Source organism: Lonchura striata, chromosome 1, assembly GCF_050655825.1.
Source record: "Lonchura striata isolate lonStrDom1 chromosome 1, ASM5065582v1, whole genome shotgun sequence".
Taxonomy (NCBI): domain Eukaryota; kingdom Metazoa; phylum Chordata; class Aves; order Passeriformes; family Estrildidae; genus Lonchura; species Lonchura striata.
The window spans coordinates 92,040,389-92,053,519 of NC_140703.1; the positions used below are offsets into that span (position 1 = coordinate 92,040,389).

The 13,131-nt window shown below is 41.0% G+C and overlaps 1 protein-coding gene across 5 annotated transcripts in view; it reads right to left on the reverse strand.

Annotated features, from left to right (window-relative positions):
• The window catches only part of EDAR (ectodysplasin A receptor), a 78,949-nt gene that overhangs the window by 25,632 nt on the left and 40,186 nt on the right, over positions 1–13,131 (reverse strand). For all 5 annotated transcript variants that reach the window (XM_085583505.1, XM_085583486.1, XM_085583495.1 and 2 more), the window contains exons 2-5: positions 7,253–7,321; positions 6,425–6,547; positions 5,158–5,339; positions 155–240 (exon numbers count right to left, since the gene is read on the reverse strand). In XM_085583505.1, coding sequence (XP_085439631.1) covers positions 155–240; positions 5,158–5,339; positions 6,425–6,547; positions 7,253–7,303 — 442 coding nt within the window. In that variant the 5' untranslated portion in view covers positions 7,304–7,321. The remainder of the gene's footprint in view (positions 1–154; positions 241–5,157; positions 5,340–6,424; positions 6,548–7,252; positions 7,322–13,131) is intronic.

Sequence of the window (13,131 nt, forward strand, 5' to 3'; positions counted from 1 at the left end):
TTGTTGGCAAGGCTAGTTGGAAACAGAAATTGCTTAACTGGAGCTGGGTTTATTTTTTGAACATAATTGTCATCACTGAAAGATTTCACATTGAGCTTCCAGATGATTTTAAGTCAAAACCAGATGAAGTGCATTGAAACATTAGAACACTTACATTCCTTGGTGTTGGGAGGTGCCAGCAAGCACGAGTAGCAAACCATCCCGTAGATGTTCCGAGGTCTGTTTTCTAGCATGTAGTAACTGCAGTGAAAGGCAAGAAGAGGCAAAACAGCACAAATTAATATGATATGACTGAACATGGTTCAGCAGCAACCAATTATAGGGAGATAAAATCATTTAAAAAAACTTTTATAAGCAGTCTGAGGCAAAGATATTTTTTTTTCAAATTGCCTGAATAGACAGTGTGCTTCTCTTCTTTCTTTCCTCCTAAAATGTAATTAATCAAACATCTAGACATGACAAGATGTGGTAACATTGCCTAAAACAACGTTAGTTTCCCTGCTGAGTTCAAGCAGCAGTTTACAGCATGCCCTGATATAAGATTTTTCAAAGTAAGAGAATGCAGTTTTTTGAAGCAGTAATCTTTCAAGCAAGACCACCAGTCAGATATGGTTAGCTAATTTTTCTCACAAACACCGTAATAATAATCTTTGTAATCTTAGAACCAAATCTGAGCCAGATCATAATAAAAAATACAGGGAAAAAATGCCTTCACAGAGCAAGGCAGATTAGGTTTTACAGTTTTGTTTTGTTTTGTTTTTTTTTTTTTAATTTCCTTGCTGTATTGTTTATAAACTAGTCCTTGATAGTGGAATTAAAGTGTGAAGGAAAGGTTTTCATAATTTGAACTTTTGGGCTGCTAATAAAGTTAGTGTTGAAATATGGTAATTGGCTACTCAAGAGCTGGATCCACATTCACCCTAATGAGTAATTACATCAGAATCATACATGTGTTGATGTAACATCATACTGTTGATGTTACAGATATGTCTTTACAAATCACTTGTAAATCACTACATATTTTAATGAAGAGATGAATAAGTTCTTAATCTATTCTGTGCAGACAGGAACTCAACATTACAAACACTTTATGCAACTGGGGATCTGTTTTCTGCTCTTATATACCTGCCTATGCATGTGAAGTATGGGTTTTTTCTGGAAAATGCATGCATTGTTAGGAAATCACTGCTGAAATGGTTCAAAACCAGTTGGTATATTAATGAATGACAAATAAGAGATACAGGTCTAGGAAATGGAATACACAGAGATGCAAAGGGGGAGGCAGGGACTGGAGCAAACTCAGAGAGTAGGGGAGCTACACATATTTCCTCATTTCTTTCTTACTGGTTTTAAAAGATTCACCCTCACTTCATCCTTCTAATATCTCTTGTGTCTCATGTGCCAGTCTACCATTCTCTCAGGAGCAAAACTTCATCTTTCTTCTCTTATGGGACCTACATAATTTTAGGTTGTAAAGCAGTTAATAAATACACAGGAAAAGGCTGTCAAACCACAAAAATAAAAAAGGAGTGGAAGCCCAAAGATACATGTAAATCTATGAAGAAAAATACAGGACAGTTAGGATCCACTCCAATAGCTGTGTTGGTTTAGGAAAGACAAACAATTCTTCTGACAATTAATTCAATCAAATTGGTGGAAGAATTCTTGGTTTTCACCACAATGCAGAATGGTGGAGGACATGTAAAGAAAACTGAAAAGGATACTCATGGAAGGCAAACATTCATTCATGTGAGTAGGAAACTCTGCAGTTGCAAGCATGATGACTCATCCCCACAAAGTACTGGCAACAGATTTGTGTTTCTGGTTACTTTCCAAAGCACCAGATATTAAAGGTAATGTTGGAAATATGTGATAGCTTTATATCACCAACTACAGAGAAGTGACCCGCTAATGACAAAATAAATTTGCAGAGTATTACTCTTACATTATGATGTTTATTCTTTCTTTCCCTGCACCTGCCAGGCTCAGGTTTGGAGAAGCTACAGACAAAATCCAAGAATAGAGGGTAGACTGAAAAATGGACTTATTCTCCTGCTTAACACCATGCTGGCTTATCTTGGCCTAACCCTGGTGGTCTCATTCCAGACTCAGGGACTTGGACTCAGATTTAGGTCTGCCCTCCCACCATAACAAGGAGCCTGCGACTGTGGCAGGAGGTGGAGAGGGTTGGGTGTTGTCCTCAGCAGGGAGCAGTCTACAGAGAGACATCAAGGAGGAGTATCTTTGGTGGAGGCATCTGCTGCCTTATCCAGAGCAGCAAGGGTGGGACTTAGAAATTAGAAATTTAACCAGTTAGAAATTAACTGGCTAAACCTTTTCATGCAGAAAACAGAGGAGCATTCACTCCTTCTCTTAAAACCTCTCAGAAAACTGATCCTGCATTTGCTGTGGCCATGGACAAACACAGGAAATGGGAAAATGTCAGTAGAAGAGGAATTTCTGACTGCATTTAAAAAGAAAATGATCCCATTGCAATTCTATCTTGTGAGGGGACTGGAGACTTATCCCAAGCTGAAAATAGGTGCTGGGACAGCATAAGGAATATGTGTTATTATTGTACTTGACCTGTTCTTACTCCTTATGGCCACTACTGAATGAGTACAGACAACCAGGCTAGAGGAACCCTTGCTCTGACCTGCTTGTAGTCAGCTGTGATCTCAGTCTCACTCCAGGAACACCTAATGGATCACCCCATTAAGGGAAATAGTCTGAGTCACACCTAATTTCCACATTCTTAACCTGTCTATTTGGCATGATAGAAGAGCTTCTGGGCAGGGAGCAGAGGACAAAGCCTGCAGTGTCCCAGGAGGTTCAGTCTAGGTACCTCTAGAGTTCACTGGCAACTGAACTGTGGTTTTGAGGATCACAGCTTTGGAACTAAGTCTTTAAAATCTTCCCTGTCTTGCACACTTCTGTGAGCATGACAGTGTTATTTCTATTTTATATGAAAGGGAATACAAAGAAGCAGTGGATGACCTCTCCTCTTGTACCAAAGGCCTCCTTCCCTAAAATTGGTCATCAGTAATAGTGAAAAAAAACAAAAAAAACCCCAAAAAACAAAACAAAACAAAAAAAAAAAAACCAGAAGGCAAAATATATAATTATCCAGCACTTATTTTAAGATAAAATACAGAGGATGGCTCTTGTAACCACTGGGAATGGCTGCCTCTTCAGTAGTATTTTGCCTGAAAACTTTTGTGCAGAATATGCCATATGCTCATCTTTTCCTCAGGCTTCTGTACTGAGCTGGTGAAAAATAGCAAAGGGATGAGATGTCCTTAAGTGCAAACAGCAGCATGTGGGCTGTTACCTTGGCCAGGTCTGCATTGTTTATGGAAGCAAACCTCTAAAAATGGAAACCTTGTTTTTGTCCCTGCCATCCGCTCAGGGGCTCTCTGAGGTTTACTGCCCAGGCAATGGAGCACCCTGCCAGCTGCCACTCACCCTGGTACCTGGCTGTCCCTGTGGCACAGGGGACAATAAGGACAATCAGCTACTCACCAGCTCTCTGCTCTGACACACAAGCTCTGCATTTCACCCACCAGCACACAGGAGCAGTGTCTGAGGACTCTAAGTAGCATGAGGAGTCAGGGCAGCTTCAGAGCTTGTTTTAGCTCATATTTAGTTTATCTAGAGAATTCCATCTATTCAAGCTTGGGCTGAGAGGGTGTTTCTCCTTACTGCTGGCTTTGCCAAACAATCCCAGGACCTGAGCGTTGCAGGAGGAGCGGCACACAGCCAGATTCCGGCAGACCAGTTTCTGCTACAGGCCACACCTGTGCAAACATGATGTTTTGAGATTTCTCCCCAAGCACCAGCTGTGCAAGCTGATTATTTTCAGCCAGCACTCTGCTCCCACCTGGGTGACCTCATTAGTCCTGACAAGAATTGCAAAACGGCAACTGTGACCACTATTTAAGTTTCTTGCTCTTTATGATGTATGAGGGGAAGTCAAGAGGGAGTTTTTTCAAGTCACATCATCAGTCTGTTTGGCTGGCAGCTAGACAAGTCCTTTATTTTATTTGTAAACTGTGAAAATTTCACAAAGACTTACTGATAAAATAAACCTGGAAGCTTGCAGGGCCTCTTTAACAGGGCTTCCTGTGCTATAAGGGGTGTGGGTTACGCAGCGTCTGCAAACTGCACAAAAGCCAAATGTCAGTAGGAATTACTCTCTAAACCAAAGAGGAATAGTGGCAGAAGCTGAAAAGGTGTGTAAGGTGAGGTTGTATGTTAGAGTATTTAATCACCCTACAAAAAAACATCAAGAGTGCATATATATGCTTGAGTTTACAGACTTTCAGATGTAATATTGTCAAGGATATACATATCCAATGTAGCAATTTCTTTCTCACCATTATAATGAGAATTATACCGAGTGTAAGAGACCATTACAAAGATGGACTTAATAAACAGCACCTATTTTAAGCCCCTTCAGCCAGACCTGAAACTTGTTTTTACTCTGAACAACACTACATTAACAGCTCCTCAGACTCCATTATGTTGTGTAGAAAGGACCCCAGAGACTAAAATGCCTTGGTAAATCTCACTGAACAGCTATGTTGGCTAATACTGTCAACTACTGACAAATATGCCAGCTGTTCATATCTGGAGAAGTGATATTTTATGCCCCTAAACATGCTGTAGTGCCAGCATAAACCATACAGGGTATTTAAGGTGCTGTCATGCAGCTCATATGCAGGAGGCAGGACTCAGAAGGTGACCCTCTGAAGCTACAGCTGGAGGTCAAGATGGATTTCTTTGAGTGTTTAAAATGGCACTGCATAGCTGAGCTTGTTCGCTTTCCATTTCTAGTAAGAAGAAAAAGTTATCTAGTTGTTCCAAACAGTGAGATTTCAGTAAGATTAAAAACATCTTCTTTAGGGTCCCTTCCAGGCCTAACTATTTTACGATTCTGTGTTTATTAAACTCACCAATGCTTTTGAAATATTTAAATGTATTGTTTTAGTAGAGATGAAAAACCATAATTTACCAGTATTGTACCTACAGTCAACTTTGACATGGAAAGGCTGTCAGAGATTTTGACATCTGAAAAGTACCTCCCAGTAGACGGAGTATCCCATACCTCCTCTACCTCTCCTTGGGTAGAGCAGAGGTCCGTGGATAAGTCCTTACCCTGGGAGACAAGGACCACACTCCGCATCATTCTCCTGATCCCCAGGTGTCATGACTGTGGCTCGGAAAAAGCCCTCGCAGTCCTTGTGCCGTCTGCATATCTGGTAACCTCCTTTGGAAAACTTCTCAGAAGGGCAGGGGACGCAGCCATAGTCCTCATCTTTGGTGCCATATCCACATGTCTGCAACAACACAGAGTCACTCAAAAGCAGTCTTGTGCTGCACACCAACTTCTAGCAAAAGAGAATGTTCACAGCCTGCCCCATTGGCCTTGCAGCACAAAGGGAAAGGAGTCTGTCCTTTGGCCTGTTAGTGTCTATCCTAAAAAGACCATGCAGGGATATGAGGATGCAGCACTCTGTGTGCTGGAAAGGGAGAAGGGGAACTGGAGAATCACACTGTTTGTGAGTGGCCCCCCCATACTACTTCTACCATAATCCAGCAAACTGTGGAAGTGAATTTCAGATGCTGCTTGGATAGAAAGTGAACTGAAAATGGAAGAATAGCGATGACTCCTACAGGAGAAACACAGCTGCAGCAGGGCTATCAGCAGTTTCAGGTTAGGAAACCCCAGAGGGAACCCAAAAGGCAATGTTTGAATAAGATTTTGTAACCTCTGAAATCACATGTCCCAGCTGAACATTGCATTTAGATTAAATAAAACTAAACCAAACTGGTTATTCAAACATACTTGTTTGGGACTACCAACTGTGTGAAATGCTTGCAATAGGATGTTTATCCCATTAAAACCAAACAAGATTTCAGTAATTTTTTTTTTCTAATAAGCAATAATTACCTACTGTAAATCAAATGGTTACTTGGGAACCATAATTTAAAATATTGCGGAAACATCCAAACATCCAAGTTCCTCTAGTGCCAGAATATCTTAGCAGGAGAGCAAAAGTAACTTGTCAGTGTGAGGGCAAGCAAGCCAGACTGACCAATTTATCACTCTGTGTTGGAATGTCAGCATCAGATTCTAAATAGCTACTGAGATGAGAACAGACTCAGAGACTGTGTATGGAACTTTAACCTTTCCATTTTTACAGTATCTTTTTTAACAGGCTGCTCCTGGGATATGGGTTGCTGGCGTGCATGCAAGGTGCCTCACTCCCATGGCACACTTGGAGGTGTGAGTGCTCCTGCTTAGGCATCCTCAGCTTTCCTATTTCCTTTCCTACCTATTACTTCCACACAACAAAGCATTTGGGTTTTTTGCATTTAGTGCTTGATTTGTTCCCCCAGCAGCAGAAGAAGCTGGCATTACCATGTAAGGCTCTTCACCCGGCTCACACTTGGGGCAGTCGTGGCACATGCCAGTGGTCTGGTTGTAGTACTCGTTCTCACCGCAGTTGGAGTATTCGGCACTGGCAGAGTACACCAGGGAGACCTGTCACCAGAGAGCATTCCAGAGCACTGTCACTTCCACTGCCATCGTCCTCCATGCCTTACCCCCTCCCCTTGCACATTTGCTGCTGTTCAGCAGGGCCAGCACTGCAGAGTGAAACACCTAAAGCTCAGAAGCAGAAGTGGTGACACTATTTAAATGGAAACAGATGCAGGTTTCAGCAACCTGGTATTTCCAAGAGTTTCTCAGAGACTGACATTCATGCTTGTTTGGCACTGCCACTCCTTAAAACACTGAAGGTCACAGTTCCTGACCTTGTAACTCACATGCTCTCCCACACAAGCAAATGCCCGAGTTCACACCCTCATGACTCCCAGCTCTAAATGAGCCTTCATAAATGTGACTGCAAGGGACAACTATAACAACCAGAGATAATGCACTGCCTCAGGCCTCAACCACAATAGGGCTGTGCTTCATGTCACAGCCACGCTAATGTGCTCTTCTAGCACTTTCTGTCTCTGCTCCATCCTAGGTCTTTCTCCTTCTCCTCCTTCCTAGCAGCCACGGTTTAAACTGCACATTCTCAGGCGTTTTATGGAATGAAAATTATCTACATTGAGGTTCAGTCCCTAGGTCATGTGTGGGTCTGCTACCATTCACGGGTGGTTATGAATAACCCAAGCAGAACCCTGTTATCTTTGCACACTATAGAGACATGTGCACACAGAAATACACAGAAATACCTACCATCAGGAAAGGGAACACGTGAGTCCATTTACGTTCACCCAGGTGAGCCATGCTCTCTTGATATTTTACCTGAAAAGATAGAATTGGTGTTTGTTTATGAACATGAGTAAATATTTGTGTGTGTTGCCAAAATAAGAACAGAAGGGCTCATAAGCAGAACAAAGGTTACATGGGAGCAATGCCCAGAGGTCTAAACAAAGAGAGGGGGAGATGTGCACGTGCAGTTGTGCACACACAGGCACCACACCCCCTTTCTGCACATCTCTTTCCTCTCTTTGAGAAGACAATGGCAGGAGGGGATCCACTCTTGCCATATTTACAAAAATCTGTAAAAGATGAGGAACCATCTTGGCTTGCTGAGACATCTTCCCATGAGGGAATGGAGGGCTGCATATTGACCACTAAATGAAGGAGGTAGTCTTGATCACTGAAATGAAGTAGCCCAGCTTGTGTCCACACCAATTAGTGCTTGACCACATTCCATCAGGTTTGTCTGGGAAAGAACTGTATGGAGCAGCCAAAGCAGAGCTGGGGAGTGACCCAATGGCAAGCAGTGTGGGCAGTCAGAACATCAGCAGGGCTACACTTTCCTTGCCAGCTCCTGTGGATGCACTGAGAAAGCCCAGAGCTGCTCTCCTTTCTTTAGCAAGCATCGGCTGTTTTTTGTTCTTGATACGCAAACTGCAGATCTGAGATGTTAAACCCAAGGAAGGAGCCAAACCTTATATTCAAAAAGCTATTGAAACAGTTGGGAAAAAGAAAGGCTGAAATCTATGTTACAAACACATATGCTAACTTATTTAGTTTCTTAAAATGATTAATTTTTAATAAGAGCTAATGTTCAATGTTCAATTACTGGATTTCTTTCTAAGGTGAAAAAAGAGACAGGAAAAGGAGGCTCAAATTGGTTTTTTTTTTAGCATGATACAACCTATTTAATTATATTGTTGCAGCACATAACACGCCCTGAGGGTTTTAGAGCTCCAAATTGCAAGTGCTTGAGATACAGTTGCAACATTTTGCTCCTACCAGATGTAAAATATTCTTTCAATTTTCCATGTCTCAGACACTGGGAAACTTTTAGCCTCCCAGAAGAGTACAATTACTGCTTTGTGCCACATTCAAGCATACAACTTATATGAGAGCAGTGCTCTAGTATTTGAGATAGCTGGTAACATTTACAGTTTTAAATACTAAGTAGATTAAGCAAAGATTATATCACTCCAGCATCAAGCTATGAACTTGCTTTATGTGTTCCTTCCAGCAATTGGGCTAGCTCAGACAGGTAACTGGGTGGGTGGGTGGACAACCTGAATCATGAGTATATTCGTTTGTGCAGGAAATTGCACTTTGAAACCTAGAAACAAAAGAGAATCAGAGATAAATTAGTCCTAAATAAGGAAAAATCAGTCCTAAATCTGGAGGTAAGAAATGGAAAATAGTAATTTCATTGTATAAAGTGTCAAACATGAAGTTGGATGAAGGCATTGTCTGTGGCAGTGCAGTTGCCTGGAAAAGTTCCAAGGATATTGTCTCAATGCATATGTATGTTAAACTACACCCTAATTATAAAAGAGTTTGTTAGACCTCAGATATTAATATTATTAAGGCCCCACTGATACTACTAAATTATCACATTTATTATAAATCTGGTCTGAGGCTGCTCAGAATCAAAAATTTCACCAGTAAATGTTGAATCTGTAGCTTTACAGTAAGAGTCTATTTTACAGCAAAAACCATGCTTCAGTTGCTTTCAAGCCATCCAGATGTTCACTGTTTGAGGTACTTGTATGCAATCATAGCCAGATTTGAAAAATGTAAATGAGGAAGTATAGCCCACTAATGTTCCATACAATCTTCTTCATTTGGCATTTATTTACATAAAATGTTGAACGTGTCAAGTTATACATACATAAATAAAATATTTTTTCTCTCTTAATATAAATATGCATGTGGGGTATATTTTGTATGTAAACATACTTTTTCCCTCTCTGCATTCCTTCATTTTATGCAGCAATATGTCAAGCATATGGGAAATACTTCTTTTAACTGGAAAAAGCCATTTTAAAGTGCTAGATTAGAACTCCAGGGGAGAATTTTCCCACAAATTGCAGTATCAAAAAAGTTAAATTTTGGTATTCATTCTCCTATTCAAGTATACTGCCATAAACTGGGTATGTTATTTATGTTGGTTTTATTTATTTGGTTGGTTGGGTCTTTTTCTCCTTTGGTGTTAAAACTCAAACCCCTTATTTTATAACGCAGGTGTGAACATGGGAGTGGGGAGAGGGAGATGAAGAAAGTTTCTGGCAGTAGGGCCACAGGTTAACCTGTTAACCTGTGTTAGTTGTCTCTGGTACTCAGCTGGGGAGATACCTGGAGTTATCTGCCAAGATATGCCAGGCTGCTCTTGGGCTTGCTGTCAGTTTTTCAGGCATGGTACGTTATATCTGCACCATGCTATCTGTCATCATAAATCCCATCCACACAACAAGGGGTCTACTAGTGCCAAGACCACTCTTCTTTCTAGCTGACACCTATGAAGACACGTTCAACCAGCCAGCTTCTGCCAAGAAGCAGAAAAAAGAGTGACCAGACATTATAGCCCCTAACCATTAAAATAAATTAGTTCTTAATTAATTATTTTCCTTCAGCTGAAGCAAATGACTTTCTCCTGTGGGCTGAAATGAAGAAGTGAGCAGGAAGGAGCTGGAGGTGAATTTTTTGCTGGGACTCTGGTATCGCTCCTAAGGAATTCGGGATCTCCGGCTGCTTGTCTGCCAAGCCCTGCAGAGATCTTGATTTGTGTTTTTGTTTGGGACGTGTGGGTGTCTCCAGAGAGGAGGTGTAAAACATAGATGGTGTCTTTGTGGATCAGGTGTGCAACGCACAGCAAGTCTCGTCATGACTAGCGGGGGTTGCTAATTACAGCTATATTTGTCTTTTGGGCATATTCGTTAATAGCTGGTAAGAATATACATGTAAGATGACAGGAAAAGGAAGATTATTTTCCCAGTGGCAACCACAGCAAGAAATGCTAGAGACTCCCTGTCTCAGCTACTTTCCTGTAGATGCAAGGCAGAAAATTGGGGAAAAGAAAAAGGAGATGACTGGAACTCCTCTCAGACCAAAAAACCTTCCATACAGCCCTTGCGGTTTCCTATCAATAACTGGTAGGTATAAATAAATAAGTAAATAAGTAATTAAATAAGCAAACTACCAGGTAGAAAGTGTTTAGTTTATGCTGTCTAAACAAGAAAAAGCATCATTCATTGTAGTTAGCCTTCAAATTTGATAATTTACTTAGATTATTAGGTAGCACTGACATGATTTATTTACAGCATCCATGATTATAATCAGAGTAAATATATGAAATGTGCAAACAATGAGGTTATTACAGCTGGCGGACTAAGCTAAAGCTTACAGCTTTCAATGGATGACCTTACATGTTCTTCTAATTCTCTGGCTTCAGTAAGTAATACAGTGGAAAAATAATTTCCTATCCTAGACTTTTCTGGTTTTTAAAATACAGTTTAAAAATGGAGGAAAACAAACACATGGACTGAAGCACAGAAATGTTTCTCATGTAGAAAGATGGGGACCTTTTTGTATCTCTGTATTTCCTTAGTTTCATCATTGACATAGGTATACTTCAATGACAGAAAACCTTGTGAGAGGGAGAGGCACAACCACTGTCTCAAACAACTTTGCCAATTCCAATAGGCCCATACACAATACACATTTCTTTTCTGGGGTTTCCTAAGCAGCAGTTTGGTTATCAGGTCTGTGGCTAGGAATGTAATCCCTAAGCAGTTGGCAAATTGTTATCAATTAACAATCCACATCCAAGACCCCAGCTAACAACAGCAGAATGCAAGAAAAAGGCTTCCATATAAATAAAGGTGGGCACATTTAATGTCCTTCACAGTGCCACCAGCAAACCCAGCACATGCCCTGAGTTCCCAGGATTTATGGCAAGAACCTCACAAACCACCTCTTCCACAGATTATCACAGTTTTTTGCATTAGCTCAGTAGATAATCTCTGTATGCTCCCGATGGTGCTAAATCCTTCTTAACTGAGATAAGCATATAATCCTCACTGCAGGGCCTCACAGGCTTCAGAGTTCAGCAGCAGAGTTCAGTCTGGCTCCAGATTTCTGAAAAATGATGCAGTCTGAGTTTTGCTTTCAGAAGGGAAGCCCGTCACTGAATGACAATGATGGCACTGCATGCTCAGGGAAAGAATAAACTCAGCAAATTAAAAAGTAAATTGAAACACAGAGATGATAGAAGAAAACTATTTTGCAGCCTTAATTACAGTTTGCATTGTTGTGAAAAATTATTGTATGGAACATTATTACATTCGTAGGACACCATCAATGGTACTGTTTCCCACTGTTTCTCACTGTTTCTTTATCACTTTGACCTTGCAAATACCTTAATAATTTCTTCAGAGAGATATAAAAAGTGCTAAAATGATACAACTCTATTCTCCCTTCTTACCTGAAACATCAAAAGACAGTGAGAATAGCCCAAGCTACACATAAAATTTTAATTGCCCTGTGATCTGGCAACCCTGTCAGAAAAATAATTGATTAATCGGGCACAGAAACAATACTTTTTCCAGTGGGAACAGTATTGACAAGAGGAGACAAAAAAATTCTTTAATTTGTTAATGAGGGCACTGTGTGTTGAGGACCTGGGGACAATCAAACCTTATGAAAAGCCATCCATCTCCTACAGGGTTTCTTATTTGGAAACTATGTCTGGAAGTTGATATTTGAGCCTGTTTTTTCACCTTACATAAAGACCCGTGTCAGCTCTCAGGTAGGTGGCCCATCAACTTTATGGAACATTCTTTGTGGGAAAAAGAGGCTACCATGCAGGAACAAAGCAAAAGCAGAGAAGAAGGAAAGGCTTTTCTAACACACTTTGCATGACTGACACACATTTCTGCAGAAAGGGGACATTAACAAGGTCTGAGAGGACCCTGGGGTTTCCCATAGTGCACACACTGTTGGCTGGTACCGAGCCAGCCATGCCCCAGCCCCCTTGCTGCTGGCATGGCCCTGATTCAGCCTCTCCCCTGGGCTGACATTGGTTTTACCTGCCAGCAACATCCCTTCAAAACCTAACCCTGCCGGCTGGGACTGTTGGAGGATCACTGCGGTCTCCATTCCCTCTCCAAAGTCCACTCAGGGCACATGGCTCACAGGCAACTCCTCTCTGTGCTGCTCCAAGCCACTTGGGGATGTGAGAGGGGAGTGAGCATAGGATGGATTTTTGGGCAGGAAAATGGTAATTGATTAATCTTGCAACTTGCTACCACAACATATCCTCATCAGTGATGTTCATGCTAGACAGACTGGTGTTTTGGTGGGGAAGTGATACTGAAGGGAAAATTACTGACAGAATTTATTGAAATTGTAAAGAGAATAAAAGCTCCATGGTGACCATATAACAATATTTTCTTTATGCAAATAAGAAAATATTCGGGGGAAAATGTTAGCAGGGGTTTGCATCTCTCCCAGCCAAAAGGCTGCCCTGATCTTAGGAGAGGTTTCATAGGCTCTTTTGCTTTCTTATTGGTGTTTTACTAGAAATAAATTTTAAAAATTAAAAAAACCACCCAGCAACCTTATATTTCTGACATATATATATACATACCCACCCACACCCACCCACCCACATATATATATATATATATATAATGGGGGAAAAATTTTGAATGCTTTGGCCAGTCCCCAGAAGGATTCTCCTCAGTGATACAGGCTTGCTTTTCATCTCTGCTTGTTTTTCTAAGGTGATTTCCATGAAGGCTTTCTGATTATTTTCAGCTCCTACTAATGTCTTCCAGAAAGTGCTACAACAATCATAT